Source organism: Quercus lobata, chromosome 4, assembly GCF_001633185.2.
Source record: "Quercus lobata isolate SW786 chromosome 4, ValleyOak3.0 Primary Assembly, whole genome shotgun sequence".
Classification (NCBI taxonomy): Eukaryota; Viridiplantae; Streptophyta; class Magnoliopsida; order Fagales; family Fagaceae; genus Quercus; species Quercus lobata.
In genome coordinates, this window is record NC_044907.1 from 67,374,900 (window position 1) to 67,398,808 (window position 23,909).

The 23,909-nt window shown below is 34.5% G+C and overlaps 1 protein-coding gene across 2 annotated transcripts; it reads left to right on the forward strand.

Moving 5' to 3' along the window:
* The first annotated feature begins 213 nt into the window (after positions 1 to 213).
* LOC115987403 (TMV resistance protein N-like) lies at positions 214 to 22,433 on the forward strand. 2 transcript variants are annotated; one of them, XM_031110936.1, is made up of 13 exons: positions 214 to 890; positions 2,490 to 2,628; positions 2,840 to 3,112; positions 3,205 to 4,035; positions 4,148 to 4,925; positions 5,108 to 5,138; positions 7,288 to 8,245; positions 8,431 to 8,678; positions 10,124 to 10,260; positions 11,796 to 11,961; positions 12,562 to 12,926; positions 15,308 to 15,378; positions 22,300 to 22,433. In XM_031110936.1, the coding sequence occupies exons 1-5, from the start codon at positions 391 to 393 to the stop codon at positions 4,784 to 4,786; spliced, it is 2,382 nt and encodes a 793-aa protein (XP_030966796.1). In that variant the 5' UTR covers positions 214 to 390; the 3' UTR covers positions 4,787 to 4,925; positions 5,108 to 5,138; positions 7,288 to 8,245; positions 8,431 to 8,678; positions 10,124 to 10,260; positions 11,796 to 11,961; positions 12,562 to 12,926; positions 15,308 to 15,378; positions 22,300 to 22,433. The 2 variants fall into 2 exon arrangements, with proteins under 2 accessions (XP_030966796.1, XP_030966794.1); XM_031110934.1 differs by lacking the exon at positions 15,308 to 15,378 and having other exon boundaries at positions 8,029 to 8,245.
* Positions 22,434 to 23,909: the final 1,476 nt, after the last annotated feature.

Genomic DNA, 23,909 nt, shown 5'->3' on the forward strand with positions numbered 1-23,909 from the left:
ATATATATATATACTCTGAGTCACAGTCTCAGACCACGACAATTAAGCCACCCGGCCACACCACAACAAAATAAACAGACCCATCTCAGCAAAAATAAAAAATACTCCTAAAATATTTATTTTATACACTCTAGTGGTCTGAGACCCACAACGAGCCCCGAGCCAAGTCAGCCAACAAAACATTTTTTTTTTTTTTTGTGAGAGACGAGCCAACAAAACAATGAAAGCAAAACAGAGAGAACTCAGAGAAGGGAAGGCGAAAAGACCAAGAGAAAAAAATTCCTCTCAGGCTATTCCGATCCAGAACAGAGGCAAGCGAGAGGCGGTCTGATTCCTTTTTCTTTCTCTGATTCAATTCACTCCTTTCTTAATCTTCTGTTTATAGATCCCATGATGTCTTTCTTGAACGATAAAGGAGCTTCTTCTTCTTTTTCTTCCACTCGAAACTATGATGTCTTCTTGAGCTTTAGAGGTGAAGATACCCGCGAAGGTTTTACCAGTCATTTATATAAGTCTTTATCCGACAAAGGCTTTTACACCTTCATCGATGATAAACTTCGGAGGGGAGAAGAAATTTCAGAAGAAATTATCCAAGCCATAAAAAATTCATCGATTTTGGTTATTGTCTTTTCTGAAAACTATGCAAAGTCCAAATGGTGCTTGGATGAACTTGCTGAGATTGTTGACTGTAGAGAAAAGGACCAGGAGGTTCAAATTCGTCCAATTTTTTACAATGTTGATCCATCAGAAATTCGAAATCAAAAGGGAAACTTTGGAATAGCACTGGCTAATCATGAAATGAAGTTCAAGAATAACAAGGATAAGGTGCAGAGGTGGAGGGATGCTCTAAGAAAAGCAGCTAATGCATCTGGATGGCATTACAAGAAAGGGTATGTATCTAATTGTTGATATCATGATTCATGAGTTTACTAATTTTATACGGCTATTCTGGTTTGTCATAACCACTGCATGCAAAGATATTCTATTTTGATCATATCATCTAGTACAAAGTTAGTTAGTCTACAAAGGTCCAATTACGAGTTTCTCTCGTGTATTTTTATACTTCTAATATGATGTTAATATCAATGAAAGTTGCCAACGGGGGCTTGGCTCAGTTGGTAAGGTTCGGTCATTTCGTCTAACCCACCTAGGATCGAATTCCGCTGCCAGCAGGCTTTCGTTGGTGGGCATCCTTAGTGAGGGTTGGCCCCCTCACACAGTATGGTCACCCACCTGGCGCCTTGTCCGGAGGTTTAATATAACCATAAACACTCCCCATTTTCGTTTACCAAAAAAAAAAAAAAAATATATATATATATATATATATATATATCAATGACAGTTATCAAAGATATGAATTATATTCCATTTACTTTATTTAAAAATGTGCCAGTTGTGTGTTATAACTTACAACTAGATATCTTGAATTCATAATTTATCTTCTAGTTTAACTAATTATACGTTTTCTTATGCTATGTGATTGTCAGCTGCTCTACATATAAATCTGAATCTCACTTCATTCAAAACATTGTTGAAGAGATATCAAGTGCTAAATTAAATTGGACGCCATTATATGTTGTCGAATACCCAGTTGGAATAAATTCTCGTGCAGAGGCCATAGAGTCACTTTTAGAGATTGGGTTAGATGAATTTTGCATGGTAGGGATTCATGGCCTTCCCGGAGTAGGAAAGACTACAATCGCAAAAGCTGTTTATAATAAAATTGCTAAACATTTTGATGGGAGCAGCTTTTTAATGAATGTTAGAGAAAATTTGGGGACAGATGCTGGCATAATCACACTACAAGAGCAACTTCTTAATGACATCTTAGTGGGTGAAAATTGGAGAGTGGACAACAAATTTAGAGGAATAAGTTTAATAGAGAAGAGACTTCGCTATAAAAAGGTTTTTTTAATTCTTGATGATGTCGATGATTCGACAAGAATAGATAATTTGCTTCAAAAATGTAATTGGTTTGCTCCCGGAAGTAGAGTCATTTTAACATTAAGAGATAGATGCTTGTTAGCTGCCCTTAAAGAAAAGCTTTGTACAACTTACAAGGTCAAGGAATTCAAGGTCGAGCAATTAAACAAACATGAAGCTCTTCAACTCTTCAAAGACCATGCCTTTTCGGGAAACAAACCTCATGATGAAGATTATTCTAAACTTGCAACTAAATTCATAGATTTTGCCAAAGGCCTTCCACTAGCTCTAGAAATAATAGCTCGTGATTTGTGTGTAAAAGCTAAAGGTGAATGGGAAAGTGCATTAGATATGTATAACAAAATCCCCAATAAAGACATTCAAAAAATACTTAGAGTAAGTTATGATAGATTGCATGACACAGAGAAAGATATTTTTCTCGATATTGCATGCTTCTTCAAAGGATGGAATGAAGATTATGTTGTAAAGATATTAAATGCTTGTGGATTGTGTCTTGACTTTGGTATTCCGAGACTTGTTAATAAGTGTCTCATAACTGTTGACAGATTTGGTAAATTGTCAATGCATGACTTGATACAACAAATGGGCAAGGAAGTTGTTCGACAACAAGCACCAAACATTCTTAGAAAACGTAGTAGGTTATGTCGTTATGAGGATTCACTTAAAGTACTAACTACAAATAAGGTATAAGTTCTTTTTCTTCAATTGTTTTGCTTTTTAATTTTTTTTTCTTTTTCACTAGCTACAAGTATTGTATTTTTTCTTTAAATTTTTTTAACATTTTATAAAATATTAGTTCATCAGTATTTTTTTTTTTTGCTTAAAATTTCAAAATCATTATACAATTTGAAAATTCTATCATTTTCCATGGTTGACTTGATGCTTCTCCAATTAGGGTTCAGAACACATTCGAGGCATAATGTTGCATTCGCCTCAACTAGCAAAGGTGCAACTACACACTAAAGCTTTCAGAAGGATGGAAAATCTCAAATTTCTAATAGTTGAGAATGTACATATTTGTAAACCACTTGAATTTCTTCCCAACAATTTAATACTTCTTAAGTGGCCCTATTATCCTTTTCACTGGCCATTAGAATATTTTCCTGAACAACTTGTTGCTATTGAGATGCCACATAGTCGCATCAGATTGTCAAAGCTAATCAAGCAGGTATGATTATGTGTATTTTTCAATTGGGATTTTTGTTAAATTTTTATTTCAAATTTTGTTTTAGTTAACTTTTGATTTTTCCCCCCTTACAGGAGTGCCGGTTAGAAAATTTGAAAGACGTCAATTTTGAAGATTGTGAACTTATTAGGATTTTACCTAAATTATGGGTCCCAAATTTAGGGAACTTGAACCTCTCTTATTGTAAAAATTTAGTTAAATTACCTAAATTATGGGCCCCAAATTTAGAGGATTTGAACCTCCGTTATTGTGAAAATTTAGTTGAGATTGATGAATGCTTTGGATATCTTGAAAAGCTTAGAATATGGTATCTCAGTGGTTGCATAAAACTTCAATTTCTTCCGAGCCAACTCAGGTTGAAATCTCTTAATTCTTTTTATCTTACTGGCTGTTCAAGGCTTGAGAAGCTCCCTGATTTTCATCAAGAAATGGAATGTTTAGAGGGTTTATATTTAAGTGGGAGTGGTATTAGAGAGGTGCCTTCATCAATCGAGCATCTCACCAAGCTTAGAACATTAATCCTTCATAATTGCAAAAACCTTCGGGATCTTCCAAATAGCATTTATAAATTGCGACGGCTTTGGGAATTGTGGACTTCTACTACCAAATTGAGACCAACGTGCAATTCTTTTGATAGCTCTTCCGAGGGCTATGAAGCCATAATTGAATTAGATCTTTTGACGAAGCCTGATTACTTCCCCGCATTGGAAATATTAGAACTATTTGAAACAAATATTGTTACCATCCCTGAAAGCATTTGCAGATTTCCCAAATTAAGACGCCTTTCTATTACGAATTGCAAGCTTCTTCGTGAAATTCTAGGACTTTCCCCATTGGTAAAAATTGTTCCTGCAGAGAATTGCATGTTGTTGAATTCTCAATCAGCAAGCGGGCTATTGAATCAGGTCTCTCTCTTTTTTTAAGATATATAAAAAGAAACAATTTTTGTTACTTTCTCTAAACACATTACAAGATTTGCTAAATGAAATATATGTTGAATTTTCTAATTGCATGCAGGTAATAGAATCGATTGGGATTTTACCAAATAGAGTATGTGGTAGTGCAAGAAGCACCAATTACTTCCCATCTGAATCTGAAGATGGGGACATATCAATGGATTGGCAGTTCTCCAATCATTTCTCATTTGAAACTGAGGGCGTTGAATATGAAAATCAGTTGTCCAATCGTACTATTACTTTTTGGGAAACTGAGATGCCAAAATGGTTTAATCATCAAAGTGTTGAAAATTCCATATTTTTCTGGGTTGGTCGCAAATTTCCAAAATTGGCTGTCGGTATTGTTCTTGGACGACAGGTCTTTGATGTCTGTGTTTACATTTCCATCAATAGTTATCAAAAATGTGAATATGAGTATATTAGACACTATGGAAATAATTGTAATCTACATTTATTTTCTCCACCTCAACGGTCTCTGCAGGAGCATTTGAATAAGTCAAATCCAACTGACCAGAATCATGTTAAGGTTACATATATAATCCATTCCCCATATTTTTTTGACCTTACATATAGAAACTGTGACAGTAGGAATCGTATAGAAAGGTGGGGGTCCCACGTAGAATGCACTTGTCCTTCTCAAGAATCTGCTATACCTAACTTGCCCCTTCTTACTGCTGGACATGATGATGATTGGTGGTGATGTTGATTACAACAAATGAATACGACTTAGCCTTGGTTGGGTTTTGTTTTTTTTCAACTTCAATGGCCCAAGACTCTGTTAACTTCACTCTCTATTCATCGTCGTTTCTGTCTATTTTCTTCTTGCATTTGATGACAAGGTACGTTTCCCTTTTTGGTAGCACTGTTTCATTTGCATCTTTTACCCAACGACAATGGATATCATATCAACTTATAAGTATTTATTGTGTTTCTATAAAAACAATTAGGAACTAAATAAGTTTCAGAACTTAAAAATTATTATTTTATTTCTGCTAATTGATCTTTTTTTTGGTTAATGCAGTTGACTGGGATGGTTGCAGTTGAAGTCACTGGTAGGCCCCGGATTTCCTTCTGCCTTGGATGTGATCTCAGTCTTGTTTTCTTTTGTATGATTTTGTTTTATTGTATCTGATTTGTCAAATTGATATGCATAATTTCTGCTCAGCTTACCGTATGGTCTTATCAGGGTGAGGAAAAATCTTGCAATTGTTTCCTAGTTTTATTTATTCGTTTAGACTTAATTGGTTTCTTAATTTTTTTTTTTAAAAAAAAAAAAAATTATGTACACCAATCGCATAGAATCTTGACTTTTGTAGAAAATGTGTATCATTTTGAATTTTAGAAGCTACATCAAATTTGTTTGGCTGTGTACAAGATTGTTTGAGATAAATCATAAATGACTTGCGTTACAGCAGCACACTTAAATGGTCTATAATAATTTGCTAGGTTAGTTAATCATTTAAGACATGCCAACCAAAAATTGAAATGGCTGTGCATTTTATTGTCTTTGGTTGGATCTCTGGAAGAATATAGTTCGTATTTGATTGGTTGAAGAGATGATTTTCAAAGATATAATCTAAAAGCACTGGTCTTTATTATTTTTTGTTCTTTCTCTGTTAATTAGGAATATTTGATATAGTGAGGATCGCAGAGCCATGATTTCATTATTGTTGGCATAGCAACTGTAGCAGCTGTTATAACTCTGTTCTTCCTTAAGTTTTTGCGTTAAAATGATCTTTCTATCCTTTAGGATCTCTGTCCGTATTTTATAGCCAATTCTCTAAGGGTCAAACTAAATTTTCAAGGTAGTTCCGAGTCACGATATTGCCATTAGAATATAAGACAAGCATTAACTGGAAAGCTCCAATTTCAAGTTGAGTCTTATGCAAGTAGAAAGGATAGTTGGAAAATGAAAATCAGCATTTAATTGGTCAACCCACTTCTGAATTCTGCAGAAGGTTATGAGCTATAAGCATCTTAAACTTCATGGCATACTATGAACTGAAGACAAGGGCAGTCTAGCAAATCTCTTGTGAAACCTTCAAAAAAAAATCCTATGATGGGCCCTCTACACTGAGGGAAACTTGAAGCTCCTTCTCTGCATGATGATGAAGTCACTTAGACCTAGACTCGGCTTAACCTGCATTACAAATAGCACTTAAGTGGAGCAATACAGGATGAGACACCGTGTCTCCTTCAAGTTGGAGGAAATGACAAACCTTTCAAGTACTCAACGAACTGTCTCTTGCCATGCTTGTCCTCAAGTAAATAATATCCATAGACATTTTAAGAACTTGCCTCAATTCAACTTTCTGCATAAACAACATATTTGATGTGAAAAAGATGTACACCTTCTGTAATCCAATGCAAAAGTTCCAATTTACCTATAGCTAGGTTTTTGTTAAGAATTTTAGCTGTGATTCAGGTTGGCACTATATGTCACTTAACTTCTCAAGCCACAAAATACATGGCCATAAACACTCTTCACAACTTAGAGAAACAAATATTGATTATAAGAAAACTGCTATTACCCATCCCAATACTCTAATTAAGTTGGGAAAAAATGAAAGATTGATTGTCTTAGCAATAAAAATTTTGTTCAAGATTCATAAAATGTGTGGTATTCTAACATAAATACTCCAATACCAACCCCCATCCCCAAATCCCATGCTAGAGAAATGGGAAGTTTCACAATCATGTAGATAAACAATGTGGGTTTAGGACACATTTGATATTGTATTCAGATCATGTTTAATCATGATATATTAAGAATTGATTTAATAGATGAAAAGTAACTGTTGAAAGCTTTTTATTTCTCTTTTTTGTTTTGTGTGTGTATGTGGGGGGAGGGGGGGTGTTGAGGAGCTGAAGGACTAAAGTCTAAGAGTGAGATAGGTCATTTTTATTCAAAGTTTGTATTTAGTTCCATATATCTTGTCAAATCATGATAGGGAAGGAGAGCGTGCTATGACTAAATAGTATAACATCTAGCTGTTAGCCATACCAAATAGTTGAATTATTATGATTTGGTTTAACTAATATGATACAAAATTGATTGAAACTATTGGATGTGGTTACCTATTTATTTTGTATGTAAATTTTCATAAAGAGATATAGGGCTGCAATTATTTTCATATCATGTAATGTTTATCACACTTCTACATGTGCTTATCTTTCCTCTGATTAAAATTATTCACTTAGGTGAGAAAGATCCCAGAGACATTCTCCTCAACCATAGAGTACTTGACCTCATTCTGTGATCCACTTGTTGAAGGAACTCATGCTGACTTGATGTCAAGCATGTCAACAGTATCCCAAGCACCAACGCGTGCAATATTTTCTGTCAGGCAAACTGTGAAATGTAAACCACCCAAAGGCCTCTTTTACCATGTTACACTTGAAAGCGTGAAAAAATTTGAGAATCATGGTGTGATATATGAACCTGAAGTTAGAGACATCATTGCCATAACAAGTGTAAGACCAAAATGCATTGATGATTTAGAAAGACCAAACAAGTCCGATCTTGTTGCTTTTGTTCTAAGCGTAAGATATGAAAGATTTTTGACAATACTATCCTCAAAACCTATCTTGTTAGAACATGGCAAGAACAAGAAGAGACAGAATATTTATGCAGTTCCCTTGATAAACATGACCACAAATATTCGTATATGGAGGGCCTTGAACTCTAAGTTGGAAGGTGGGAACTTAAACATCATTTAGAATGTGCTGCAATCTAGTTCTATGGTAAAATTTTTGGTAATTTCTTATTTCAACTGTCAGATGTAATATGAATGGAGTAGTTGGTTTTCTTGAATATTTTCAAGAGCAAATGTGGCACTAACCCATGCAAGGTAACACATTATAGACTTGACTATGGGCAGCTCAAACATATTTTGGGGCTTTGATAGTTTTTGCAATTCATAGGCATGGTTTACTGTGCAGGCATTGCCTTTGGATACTGGGAAATGAAGTAACTTTAACTAAAAGTTGCACTATTTGGAAGGAATTAGTCATTGATGCCAAAAAAAGGGTGTGTTTCTACAATGCTGATGTGGACAAGAGCTTGGCTCAGGCTATTACGGTTGCCTTGGTTGAGCATAACCAAATACACATTTTACTTTACATGGATTCCTTTCTGTTCAGAGAGGCCAAATGGAAGGTATGCTGATTCAAAGTTTTCTCCTCATATTTCTAATGATACATCAACCACTGTCTTTGTTATTATCTGCTTCTTTAATATTAGGATTTGAATCCATATTCCTAGATTATTAATGTTAGTGTTATGATTAGGTTCAAACATTAATCAATTGACACAGACTTCATTTTTGTTTTTGTTTTTTGTAGGTCTCTTTCAGCAATGATTTTTGAAATCCATGTCAAGAGTGAAAAATACTAAGACTTGTAAAAAAGTGCTTACTTTATTGGAAAATCTAGCAAATGGTTGGCATCAATAACATAGGAAGGAAAACCTCTTTTTTTATTGGGGAACTTCTTCCCAATTATTAGAACAGTACAAGGTCAATGGGTTGCTGAATCTTGTTTGGACTATAGACATCCTCAAGGAAAATTCATGTTACATTCAAATTTTGAAGGTCTGGAATATTTTGCCATTATCTGAAATACCAAGAGTAACAAATCATTTTGATGTCTTATTTGAGAATTATACAGTGGATAAGATGAATCAATGCAAATACAAATCTCTCAATGCGTATGAATTTATCTGAATTCATGATTTGTCAATTAGCTTTTAGTCAACTTTATTTTATTTTATATTAAATGTTGTTTCTAAATATAAATGGTGAACTTCTTCCCCCTTATCTATAATCCATTGGATTTTTGACCTTTGGGAAAGCAACACATCCAACTCACCACCAAGGCGACATAGAAGACTTGTAAAAAGTGGAAGCATTCACTTATATGCCATTCTAGTTAGATTTTCTGGTTGGAGGCAACATGGTATAATCAAGTTTGCCAAACTAAAGGAATCTATCAATTATACTTTTAAAAGGCAGTTCAAGAGTCATCATCTATTTATATATGTATAGGCACATACAAATATAATGAGAGAGAGAGAGAGAGAGATTTTTATAATTACTATCTAAGCAAAGGTATTGTTACAAAATATGTGCCTTGGGCCTGCAGGGTGTGGGAAAGAAGAAAATGAAAACTTTTTTGTGGACTTAGTCAAACTAGGAAAAAAAGAAGTAGCTAAATATTAATATGTTCATCGTGGAACCCTTACTCAACACTTTATTTGCTATAGGAGTTTAGTTGTTACAATGAGATGGTCAATTTACTTGCATAGTTGTCCTAAAGCTGATCCTTTGATGTCACTATCAAAACCATTGGCTTCACTCAGTCTGAGGGATGATTTAGAATCATCATCTACAACTTATAGGTAGGTAACAATTTCAAATTTTCAACTATTATTTATTAGTCATTTTTTCTTAAGAATAGCTTAAACAAATTTAAACAAAGAGTATTCATTAGATTATCAAATGGGAGTTACCATGCTGTTGGAGTAAGGTGTCAATTAGAAGCAGAGTCAGAAAGTTCTGTTTTGCTTTAGGTGAACTAGCTCTGCTACTTGCCAAAATCTTGATACTAAAAATATTGTGACCAACAATTGCTTGTAGATTTATTTTTTGTCCCATAATCTCCCAATACTGTATATATGCTAGTGTTTGAAGATATCCCTATAGAGGACTTACATATGTTTAAATACTAGGGGTTTTCTTTCCTTTAACTTGTTTTATGTAACTTGGCCAAGTGGAAATTCCCTAGGTTGTACTGTATTAGATTCACTAAATACTTTTCATAATAGCTTTGTCATTATCAATATAATTCCAAATTTGTGACAAATCTAAATATCATCAGTGATTATTATTATTATTAGTATTATTACTACTACTACTACTACTACCTACTTTGGTGTGCAACATTATAATTTTTTCCCTTTATAACCTCATTTTGAGGTTTCAATGTGCATAATCAGAACTTTATGTGTCATTTTTTTGATACTTTTCTTCCTATGCAGACAAGACATGCATGTTTAATTGAAGGATAGTTTGAAGGACTAACGGTTTCTCCTATCAATGATATTCAGAAATAACTCCACTATGGGGAGAGGTGTTGTTAGGAAATGGCTGAGAAAGTTGCCTAATGAGTAATGAGGTAGGTTTACATTCTTCATGGGAATAGAATATCGATTCTTTATTTTTAACATATATTTACTAATCAATCATTCTGTCACTATTGGAATTAAAAAAGAAGTTTGAAAATGTTAAGAGCCTTCTATCTTTAACTTTAAACAGATATTTACTAATCAATCATTCCGTCAATATTGGAATTTAAAAATGTTGAGAGCCTTCGATCTTTAACTTTTAATATCTTAGATTCTAGTTTTCTTGGAGACATCTTTAATTCTCACTTCTTGTTCTATTTGGATGCTGGCTTTTTGTGGCAGTGATGCCTCAGAGGAAGGTTATGACCATCACCAGCCCGATATGCTTCTTACAAGTTATACATGTGCACATCTTAACTACAGTCTCTGCACATTTGTTCTTATTTCTTATTGTCATCATTTTTCCGAAGTAATGAAAAACTCTAAGAAATGGGACACAAGAAATGCAAATTCTGGAACAGCTTTCAAGATTATCTTCTGCATAATCCTAACAAGTTATGAGGCTGATATAATACTGGCCAAAATTGTGTGCAATGATCTCTTCCTTATGTGGAATTCTATATTATAAATATTGTAAGCATTAGAAAGTATTTCACTAGGTAGTACCACTGTCCTCTGCCATTTTTTCTTCAGGTTCAACCTGAATTACTTGAATTTTACAACTAGAGAACAAAACTATCAAAGGCCCCATGTAAATATGTAAATAAAATTACTTTCAATGCTTAACCCGACAAATGAATTAAAGTTAGATTTTATTTAAGTTCATTAAAATCCAACTCTTTTATTCTTTAAGAACAAGCCACATTGCTTTGGCCGGAGACTGTTTGTAATATTGGTGCAAAAGGGACATCTCCTGAGATAGTTCTAACTCCTATAGATAATTCATAATTCACCATTGTCATAATGATGCACAAGGGACATATTCTGAAATAGCTACAACTCCCTTACATAATCCTGAACTATCATAAATGAGAAAAATGTATAACCAATTCCATCAAATAATGGGAAAGCAAATTAAATAATCCCATGCAGGGTGAATAGATGTTCCCATTTATGCAGCAGCAACAAGGGCATTCTCTCACTCTCTGAACATTGAAATCGAACAAATGTCATCCTTTATCAAAGAGGAAATGAAATTTAACTTTGAAACAAGTAAATACTCAAATTTCTGATAGCAAATATAACAAGTTTTTCATAATTTTTACTTGAAACATTTGGGAGTCACTGTTAACATCTTAGAAGAAACCACCCAGTGGAAGATCATAATTCTCGGGGAAAAACAGCAACAAAAATCATATTGACTAGTAGTAGGTAATCCATGTGATATAGGTACCAGAAAACTAAGATATGATTCGTTCCAACCATGCATATGACATAGAGAATTCCCTTGGCACTCCTTTATGCTAAATTCTGTGTCAAAAATTTCAGTTGTAATATCAAAATTTCACTGTAGTTTTATTTATTTATTATTTTTTAAAAAATTCTGCCTACAAAACTCATGTCTATATTTCTGCATTTTATCAAGCTCTGCTAAATTGCATGAAGTAAAGTCTCAATGGGAAGTACTGGTTATAGATGAAGCTGCTCAACTTGAGGAATGTGAATCCACCATTCCTTTACAACTTCCCGGCCACTGCCTCACTACTCTCATTGGGGATGAGCAGCAACTCCCTGCGATGGTTAAAAGCAAGGTTTAAAGTTTTATCTGTCTTTATGAATTATTAATAGATTTTATGTATCCTTAAAATTTGCTAAAAAGGCCAGATGGAAGATATGCTGATTAAATTATTTTTTTCCTTTTACTATTTTTAATGATACATCAACTATTGTTTCCAGTTTCTATGCTTCTTTAATCAAAAAGTATGAGCTGAAAAATTCTAATATTTCATATCTGGTAGTTTTCTTTTTGACAATATGAAGAATTCATTGACATCAGTTTCTATTTTGTCCAAAAAGTTAGTATGGTTTGTTCATAATATAATAAAACTGCTCAAAAAATGAAGGGGAATAGATTTAATCATTGTGTCTCAGTTTTGTTCTTCCCCTTGAACAGATATTATCAGGGTAACAACATATTAAAATTGATTTTACATATCCAAGTGAGTTCATTTAAATCAATTTCCATTTACTTCTTAATTACAATTTTATGCTAGGAACCAAAGCATAGATAATATTCAATATAAGAGGCTGAGGCTTTTGGAGTTTGAATTCCATATCCCTCAATTCATTAGGTTAAAAAAAATAATCAATTGACCCTCACTAATTCATTTATTTATTATTTATTAATATAGGTCTCTTTCAGCAATGACTTTTTGAAATCCATGTCGAAAGTTGAAAATGCTGAGACTTGTAAAGAAGTGCTTACTTTATTGGAAAAACTTGCAAATGGTTGGTGTCAACCTCTCGAAATGAAAAAACTCTTTTACCATCATGGAACTTCTTCCTAGTTATTAGAGCAGTACAAGGTCAATGGGTTGCTAAATCTTGTTTGGACGGTTGACATACTTGAGGAGGATTCATAGTACATTCAGATTTTGAAGGTCTGGAACATTTTGCCATTATCTGAAATGCCAAGACTAGCAAATCGTCTTGGTGTCTTATTTGAGAATTACACAGTGGATAAGATGAATCGCTGCAAACACAAAAGTCTCAACAGGTATGCATTTGTCTGTATTCATACTTGTCAATTAGCTTTTAATAATTTTTTCCCATGATTGTGGAAGATGTGATTTCTGAAGTCAAAATGGTGATTGGTGAACTTTGTTTTTTTTTTTTTTTTTTTTTTTTTTCTACTCTACAATCTTTGAACCTTTGACATTGGGTATAGCCACAAATTCAGCTAACCACCTATTCTAGTTAGATTTCCTGGTTGGAGGCAATATGGTATAATCAAGTTGGCCTTAACCAAAGAAATCTGTCAAATAGAGTTTTAGAAGGCAGTTCAAGATTCTTCATCTATTAATATAAGTATATATATATTGTAGACACATAAATATAACTAGAAAGGGAGAAAGAAGATCTCAATATATTTTTATAATTACTACTTAAACAAGGGCATTGTTCCGGAATATGTGCTTTAGGCCTGAAGGGTGTGGGTGTAAACACAAAATTTTCTCAATTGTAGAAAATCAAACAATTGAAAAGAAATAGGTTTGCAAATATAAATTTGTATTGATGTATAATGAGTACAATCTCTATTTCGATTCTTTTACAAAAGAATACCCTCTGATTCTATCTTCATTAAATTTGACTTGAACAAGAATCTTCTTGATTTTGATTGGAAGATGGATTGATCGGTCTTCACAATAAATCTCTAGCTTCGAGCTTATTAGAGATTTATTGTCCTTCAAGCTCTTCAAGCCCTTCGAATGTTCTTCAAGTTCTTCAAAGATTCTTCAAAGTTCTTCAAAGTCTCTTGAGACGGAATTTCTCCAGAGCTTAGGCCTCTTGAAAACTTGGTGTCAAAAATGAGAGGGGATGTCCTCTATTTATAGTGATTTCAGAGGATAAGCTCCACTATGAATTGATATGCTTGAAAGTATGTAGCAAGCTTTTGATTGGTCCAAATTCTTCTTAGAGATAATTATCTCTATTTATCTATTTTGACAAATATCATATTTTGATAAAGATAATAATCAATAAAGATAAATAATTATCTCTATTTAATTTATTTTAATAAAGATAATTATCTATCAATTTTGAATAGAAAATTATTTTATTTATTTATAAAGATAATTATCCATAAATTTTGAATAGAAAATTTATCTTTATCTTGTGGGCCGAATGACATTTGGCAAATTTTAATATGCCAATGTGATGTCAATTTGGATGACACATGTCATCATTTGACTTAATTAATTTAATGACATATTAATTTGGAATTTGTCACTAAATTTTGATGTGGCATTTTGTAATTGGATTGACAAATTTTTGCCTCCTACAAATGCCCCCTCGAGACTTGGACATGTACACAAGTCTTTGACTAGATAAATTTGTTTTCTAGTCAAAGTGGTCTTAGTTAGACTCCTAGTAGGAATTAAACAAATACCCCCACTATGAGAAGAGATTTACTCCTAATCAAAGTGTAGTTAAAATAGGCCACGTGATAGGAAAGTTCCTATTACAATTTGGCTAATGGCTATCACAATTGCTCTTAAGATGGGATTGCAATTCTTCCGAGCCTAATCTTGACAATTTAGGATTCCATATTTGCTTCAAGTCGGCGGCCATAAGGGCTTCCACTTTTAAGAAGGAAGTTTGTTTCCTAGTCAAAGTGGTATCCTACTTAAAGTAATAAGGAGAATTCGTATCCTACTTAAAGTAATATTGGCCACAGTACACCTGATATCAACAGCCAACGTCCTATAAGAATTGAAACTCTATCCTATTTAAAGTCCTTATGAGTTTAATTCAAATTAGAACGAAGGAACTCGCAATGTCTTATTCCTTCCAAGAATCCTTCTTTATTTTGACTTCTTTTCTTGGCCAATCTAGTCTTGACTAGATGAGTTTTAGTTGCAATTAAACTCTCTGTGACTAGCACTATAAAAGGGTAGCCTCAGCTTCATGTTTATATCTTTGTAAACCGTCTCTTTTCTTTGTATGCTTTCAAATATATTGACTTATATTTGCTGGTGCAGATTTGATCTCAACTTCACAATAATTAACACCACTAGTATTGATTACCAGCATCTCTCCCTTGGGTATAACAACCTTCTTTAAATTTATTTTGTTTTCTATAAACAAAGTTCTTCTTGCATGCTATGCGAATTTTATCCTACTCTTGACTTACGTCCATGCATGGTTGCCTCAAAGATGCAATCGTATTATTGATCATGATCATGTTTTTTTGTGAGTAAGATATGAACTGACCCTTCTCTTGGTATAGCTTGCTCACCAGCAGTATGCCAAATAAGTCGGCTTATATGATTGGATGACCTTGCCCCTTTTTCATATATATATATATATATATATATATATTTCTTTTTTGGGTATGAAAATAACTCTTCCTTTGACAATTTCTTTTGCATGCATAAGCTGGTCCGTCGTTGAAGAATTTGGCTTCAAGTTTTGCAGGAGTTCGATCATACGCAAATTAATCTTTGGAGGTACATTCTTGTACAAAACTTTTCTTACTTGTGAATTTCTCTTCCTGCATGTCTATTTTTGTTTTGTATTGTTCCACCTCCATTTAGAATAGGTAATATGATGACTTAGTGGCACTACGAAGAACTTGCAAGAGTTTATTTTATTCCTCAAGCCAAGTAGCTACCAAGACAACAATCTCGAAGACAATCTTGAAGATGAAGACAATCTTGACAACGAAGTCTATCTGTGATACGAAGACTTCCTTGAAGACGAAGACAATCTTGTCAACGAAGTCTATCTGTGATACGAAGACTTCCTTGAAGATGAAGACGAAGACAATCTTGACAACGAAGTGTATCTGTGATATGAGACTTCCTTGACAATGAAGTCTATCTGTGATACGAAGACTTCCTTGAAGACGAAGACAATCTTGACGACAAAGTCTATCTATGATACGAAGACTTCCTTGAAGACAAAGACAATCTTGACAATGAAGTCTATCTGTGATACAAAGACTTCCTTGACAATGAAGTCTATCTGTGATACAAAGACTTTCTTGAAGACAAAGACAATCTTGACAACAAAGTCTATCTATGATACGAAGACTTCCTTGAAGATGAAGATTGCCTCGAAGATAAAGACTATCTTGAAAATGAAGACAGTCTTGAGGACAAAGGCTCACCTTGAATGTGAAGATTGTCGATACAAGGCCTTGAAGATGAAGATTGCCTTGAAGACAAAGACAATCTTGAAGATGAAAATGATCTTGAAGATAGGGTTTGTCCATGCAAGGATGTGCATTGGTATCTTTGCAATGGAGCAACTGTTGATGCAACAATCTAAGGACGTGCTTTGGCATCTTTGCAATGGATGTGCATTGGCTTCTTGCTATGATACTTTTTAAAGGTATAAAATGATGAGTACCAGACTTTAGAGATATGGGATGACACCATTCAAAGTTTAAATATGTGAGAAGATGACATCAAAACTTCGAGGATTTGAGGTGATCCAACTCAATAGAAAGGCAACTCAGTCCAAACTTTAGAGATACAAAGAGGTGCCACCAAGTCTTTGAAGATGCAAGGAGATACCACCAAGTCTTTGAAGATGAGAGGCAGTGCTATGCAAACTTTAGAGATATAAGGCAACACAACTTAGAAGGAAAGCAATGAATTTCAAAAGAGAGGCGATGCAATGCTAACTTTGACAATGCAAGACGACATGACTTTGAAGGGTTGCAATCCAGACTTCAAAAATGCAAGGAAATACCACCAAGTCTTTGAAGATGTTAGGAGATACATACCACCAAGACTTTATACGTGAAAGGTAGAACTACTTAGACTTTAAAGATGAGAGAGAAAGCACATTTTAGAGATGCCAAGAGACATTCTTACAATGATGTTTGCTTTCATGGTGACTCTGTATTCCTTTTGGTTGCAATGTCTTACAATGATGTTAGCCTTCATACGGTAGCATTGTCTTCTTGTAGCGACTATCTCATAGTGATGTTCACCCAAAACTATGATTGCACTTAGTGTGACATACCAAGTTTTGCCCATGTTGCACTTGAGAGAGATCGATTCATCACATGGTTCAAGAAGGTTTTTTATCAAGTAGTTCAGGAGGAGTTTTTTTTTTTTTTTTTTTTTTTTTTAGGATGTGACTGAATTCAGTAAATGATACCAAATTGCCTACGTACCCAAAAGGGGATCAAGTCAACACGTAGTTCAAAAGGAGATTTTTTTTTGAGGATGTGACTGAACTCAGTAAATGATACCAAGCTGCCTACGTACCCAAAAGAGGGATCAAGTCAACACGTAGTTCAGGAGATTTTTTTTTAAGGATGTGACTGAACTCAGTAAATGATACCAAGCTGCCTACGTACCCAAAAGGGGGATCAAGTCAACACGTAGTTTAGGAGGGGATTTTTTTTTTGTGCTCTAACTTTTTCCTAGGCCGCCTTTTTAAAGGTTTTCAACCTAGCGAGCTTTTAATACCCTAACTTTTGCCTAGGCCGCCTTACAAAAAGGTTTTCAACCTAGCGGGCCTTTTTTTTTTTTTTTTTTTTTTTTTTGTGCCTTAACTTTTGCCTAGGCCGCCTTATAAAAAGGTTTTCAACCTAACGGCATTTTTTTTTTTTTATTTTAGAACACTTTCAAGAGTAATGGGAAAACATCATATACCCTTTGAGTGTTGAGGTAGGCAGTTTAGGCTCTTGCCAAGGAGTGTTTCAAACTTCAATCATAGTAATGCTTCAAGAACTTGCCATTGATAAGGCCAATTCTCAAAACATCTTCGGTTGTATTAGTGTTAATTTCCTTCAATTCATCAACTGTGACTTGTATGCCTTCTTCAAATATGAGTGGAGCATCCTTAACATCATCTTCAACTTCTTGGTTTATGGTCACCATTGTATGCCTTTTTACAGTCAAGGCTTCTCCAGTATTCACTTCCCAAATGGTTCTACGTTTCATACGAGATGGAATGGAGCTTCGAATCTCATTTGAATCATAATCAACAATAAGTGTGTCGTTAGCACCTCTAGGAAGGGAATTTGTCCTCTTATTCTGCTTTCGTTTTGCCTTTAAATTTTTTGAGAGTCAAAACGGGATTGAATGACTGAGCCTTGTGAGAACTGAACCTCGAGTGCCAACTTGAGAAGGAGTTAAGTGACTAAGTCTTGTGAAAATAGAGCCTTGAGTGTCAACAACAGAGTTATCATCTTGAGTCCCCAACCTATCAAAGACTGAGATATGTGAAGTGGGTCGCCCAATGCGATCAAAAATAGATGATTTCTTTGATAGATTCGAAGATTGTTCTTCTTCCTTATAATTTGCCGAAATTATAGAAACACTAGCTTTTCGGATGGGAATATGATCATGAGTTGGTGGGGTGTATCCAATTCCAGCTTTAGAACTTGTTAAACTGAAACTTTTAGCCTTTGACACCTTATGTTCTTCTTTTCCAGAGGCTTCAGGGATGAGCTTACCCAAACCACTCGGCTTCTCATGGTTATAACCAGCTTTAGCCATGAGTCTATATGCATTAGGGTCAAAACCCTTTTTGGTTCGTTTGGTGGGCAAAGTCCCATGTTCAACAATCGGCCCTTAGGACGGTCTTGTGAACCCTTTCAATGGTTGGCTTGAGATTCTTGATTTTGTGATTTTAGCAACTGGGAGAGTTAATCTCTGCAGATCTTCCAATACTGACTCTCCATCTCTTGAAAAAGGGTGATTGGCCTTCTTTTCTTTTGGTGACTGGGACATAATGTAACACAGGAGCTACCTTAGTCGCTTTAGAAACTTGATGTTTCTTCTCTTCTGTGGAAGTCTTTGTTTGCTTGGTTTCCTTCTCCTCAATTGGCTTGGCTTCCTTCTCCTCAATTGGAGAGTCAATCCTTGAAGTTTTGTAGTGGAGGTTTACGTCTTTGCTAGATGGTGAAATAATGACTTGTGCTTCTTCTTGCGTATCATCTTCCAAGTAAAATTTTGCATCAGCAAAATGTGATTCAGCTACAGTAAAGGGCTTGTGATCAGCTACTATCTTCTTAACTTGTCCATCTTGAAAATATTTAAAGCATTGGTGATACGTAGATGGCACAAATTCCATACTCATGCAACCATGGTTTTCCAATAAGCACTTTGTAAGTGGTCTTGGCATCAATGACATGAAAGAGCACACTTGATTCCATTTCACCAATGAGCATATGAAGTCTAATCTTTCCAATAGCTCTTTGTCCACCTTGATTAAAGCCTTGAATCATCAATTTACTGGGAAGTAGTTCATCCAAGGAGATTCCAAGTTCTTTCAATATTTTGAGTGGGAGGATATTGACTGCAGATCCACCATCAATAAGGATACGATTGACTTCTTGTTCTCGAATGTAGCCAGTCACAAATAAGGGACGATTATGAATCTTGGATCCCAACAAATGATCATCATCAGTGAAAATGATTGAAGACCAATATGCTCTATACACAATAACTTGCTCTGTTTCTTCCTCACTATCTGAAGAGTCTTCTTCACCACTTACTTGATAACATGTAAGAGATGAAAAGATATAATCCTCAGGAATTGGCACTGGGGAGAAAGCTATTTTCACCTCAATAGGTTCAAATGAGCCAAATTGAATGGAGAAATAAGTAGAAGTGGTTGTTGAGGCTACCATGGCTAGATTGGCAGTTGCAACTTCATCATCAAACGTGATCTTTCCTTGATAGGTTAGCTCCATGATTTTATCTTTCAACACAAAGCATTGTTCTATAGGGTGGCCTATGAGGCGATGATACTTGCAATACTTGGGATCATTTGTTTGGTCAGCCTCTTCAGGACGTTTCATCTATAGTAGCTTAATTAACTTCAACTCAAGTAGATGATCCAACATGTTGGAGATATCGGAATCAGGGAATAGATATTGCTTTTCTTGCATTTCTTGTAATGTTGGTCTTCTTCTTCTTTCTTGTGTGAGAGCATATGTCTGTTCTTTTATCTTGGGTTTAATTGGAACTTTAAGAGGAGTAGTAGTTACAATCAAAGACTGCTTGTTTTCCAGTTTAGGAGGGAATTTGCCCTTTTTGCGAGTATCTTGTCTTTCTCTCCCATTGCAAGGTTCTTGAACAGGCGGGCCTTGGTAACCATTGGAAGCACTACTAAGCTCCATGTCATGCGCACGTGTTGCTAATTCTTCAAATATTTTGGGCTTTATTCCTTGAAGGATGTAACTTATAGCCCAATTCATTCCTTGAATACACATCTCAATTGCAGATGACTCAGATAATTGATCCTTGCAATTAAGACTAAGGTTTCTCCATCGTTGAATGTAATCAATGATCGGCTCTTCTTTCCACTACTTTGAATTGGTGAGCTCTATCATGCTAACAGTACGTCGAGTACTATAAAAACGGTTTAGGAATTCTCTTTCCATTTGATTCCAACTATCAATAAAGCCAGGTGCTAGATCAGTATACCAATCAGACGCATTTCCTTTCAATGATCGAACAAATTGCTTGACCATGAGATCCCCATAAGTACCAGCATTGTTACAGGTTTCCACGAAATGAGCAACATGTTACCTTGGATTGCCTTTACCCTCAAATTGTTGGAACTTTGGTGGCTGATAGTTTTGAGGCATCCTCAAGAGATCTATCCTTTGAGTGTATGGTTTAGAGTAGGCAATGGATGCTTGACTTCCACCCCCAACTTGGTCTTTGATAGCTTTCTTGATTAACTCCTTAAGCTGGTTAGGAGAGATAGACCCCTTTGTAGAGAAATTGAGATCCTTTGTTGAACTCTCAGGTTTGTCATTATGGGTTTGTTTTGACCTAGAGCTTTCATCTTCACGATTCGGTCCAGATGTATTCCCCATCTTATCCATTAGGAGAGTTATTTGTGCGTCTCTCATTGCTTCCCTTTTTTTCATAGACTTCATTAATTCTTCTAAAGTCTGGGCTATAGTCGAGACTTGTTCCTCCAGAGATGTTGTGTTAGTCATCATGACTGGCATGACAAATGGGCTAACAGAGAGAGAAGAATCCCTAAGCTTGGAAGCAAGAATATCATCTGGAAAAGAGAATTTAGAGCCATCAAGTGATTCATCCTCTTCGTTAACAATCGGAGCTTCTTGTGTTGGTTCTGGTGACAAAGCTGGTTGAGACAACATTTCTTTGACGAGGCTAGCTACATCTTTGCTTGCCCCCTGAGTAGATGAGGCTGTTTGTGACTTCTCGGTTTCAGAATTGTTGAAAATAGACGAAGATTGGGGTATGGGTGTTGTTTGAGTATAGACTTCTGCAAGGGCTTTTATCCTTCCCCTTGTCATAGGTCCAGTATAAGGAATATCAGAGTTTGAATCAAGTGTAGGATCAACTTCACTTGTTCCAAAAAGAGGGTTGTTGATTTGAATCTTCTTTGGAGCCATAAGACTTTAAAAGATATGACAAATTGATGAAGAAGAGATGAGAAGTAGAGATTGTCCCACCGGGCGTGCCAAAAATTTGTAAACACAAATTTTTCTCAATTGTAGAAAATCAAACAATTGAAAAGAAATAGTTTTGCAAATATAAATTTGTATTGATGTATAATGAGTACAATCTCTATTTCGATTCTTTTACAAAAAAATACCCTCTGATTCTATCTTCATTAAATTTGACTCGAACAAGAATCTTCTTGATTTTGATTGGAAGATGGATTGATCGGTCTTCACAATAAATCTCTAGCTTCGAGCTTATTAGAGATGTATTGTCCTTCAAGTTCTTCAAGCCCTTCGAATGTTCTTCAAGTTCTTCAAAGATTCTTCAAAGTTCTTCAAAGTTTCTTAAGACGGAATTTCTCCAAAACTTAGGCCTCTTGAATACTTGGTGTCGAAAATGAGAGGGGATGTCCTCTATTTATAGTGATTTCAGAGAATAAGCTCCATTATGAATTGATATGAAAGTATGTAGCAGACTTTTGATTGGTCCAAATTCTTCTTAGAAATAATTATCTCTATTTATCTATTTTGACAAATATCATATTTTGATAAAGATAATAATCAATAAAAATAAATAATTATCTTTATTTAATTTATTTTAATAAAGATAATTATCTATCAATTTTGAATAGAAAATTTTTCTTTATTTTTTTTATTTATAAAGATAATTATCCATAAATTTTGAATAGAAAATTTATCTTTATCTTATGGGCCGAATGATATTTGGCAAATTTTAATATGCCAATGTGATGTCAATTTGGATGACACATGTCATCATTTGACTTAATTAATTTAATGACATATTAATTTGGAATTTGTCACTAAATTTTTGATGTGGCATTTTGTAATTGGATTGACAAATTTTTGCCTCCTACAGTGGGAAAGAAGAAAATTTAAACTTTTATGTTGGATTTCTCAAATTTGGGAAGAATGTGTGTTGTGGAAACCTAACTCAAAGTTTTATTTGCTATAGGTCTTTGGTGGTTCCAATGAGATGGCCAATAGGCTCAAATAGTTGTACTGAAGCTGATCCTGTGCAATCACTATCAGAACCATTGGCTTCACTCAGTCTGAGGGATGATTCAGAATCATCATCTACAACTTTTAGGTAAGTAACAAGTTCAAATTTTCAGCAATTATTTTATTAGTCAATTTTTCTTACTTTAGAATAGCTTAAACAAATTTAAATAGTGAGTGTAGAGCAGTTTTTATTCAATTTTAAGTATGCATTACATTGTTGAATGGGAGTTACCATGTTGTTGGAGTAAGGTGTCAGTTAAAAACATCGACAGTAACTTTTGTTATACTTTAGGCCAACTAGCACTGCTACTTGTTGAAATCCTGATACTGGACATAATTGATCGGTGCAAAATTGCAAGTGCACAGTATCGTAGTTTTATAGTAAAGTGATGAACAGAGTATCGTCCTCAGGGATTGGTAACTTATTTTTGACAAATACCAAAATTATGCTAATCTCGATTTTATCTAGAGAAGTCACTAAGGTTTTTGTAATTGGAATTCAAAATAAAATCAATTTAAATAAAAGATACGCAGAGGAAAAGAAAGATGTTGCTTGAAAATCAACTTAATGAGAAAGAAATTTCTAGGAAATCGATTTCACCTAATCCCTCACTATGCTTTACTCATCTAGCTAATTGAATTTAATTCTCTCTGTTTGTTAACAATCTCCAAACTCTTCCAAAAGCCTCTTTCGACAGTCAATTGGAAATATTCTTGTTCATCAATTTACACAAGAGTATGCAATTTAATAAAGCAAAAAAGCATTTAGACCAACGATTTTAATACTACATAGGTTCATACAAGTCTTTCGATCTCTATATTTACTTATGCTGAAATATTCAAGATCTATCCTATAATTCCCTCTTTCGATAGCAAATTACAAGATTAAAATCATCTAATTAATGGCCAGTTAATTAGAAGCAATAAGCTCAGAATAAATCAGAAAAACATAAAGAGAATTAATTCAAATTACCATAGAAAAGCAAGCATAGTTCGGAATTAGATTATATCGTTTTCCTAGAATAAAGAAAATTTAGTTCATGCTAAAAATTAAATTCAACACAAACGAGTTCACCATAATTTTTTCTGAGAAGATTGGAAAGAAAAAGAATGCTCAATAGATCTCGTTCAGCCTCTGTTCAATTCAGCACCCCTTCTTCTTTTCTTCTTCTTTTCTCCTTCTTTTCTTCTTATTTTAGCGTCTATTCTTTTTTTTTTTTTTTCTGCTTCTCTTTTCAGCGCCCCCTTTTTGTTTCTTTTCAGCCTCCCCTTTTGTTTCTTTCCTTCCTACCTTTCTTTTCTTTTCAGTTCACGTGTGCCCTTTTTTTCAGCCCAAAACAATTCTCTCTTCAGCCCACACCACTGTTTCAGCCTTTTATTTTTTTGTTGGTTCTGTTTTCAGCGCACCTTTTCTTTTTGTTCAGCGCCTACTTTTCTTCTTTCTTTTTCAGCGCCTCGTTCTCTTTTTCTTGCCAACTTCCAAGGCCAAAAATATTCTCTTTAGATGCTTCACATTTCTTTTATTTGAATAAATCTTTATTTTCTTCAAATCTGGAATAAAAT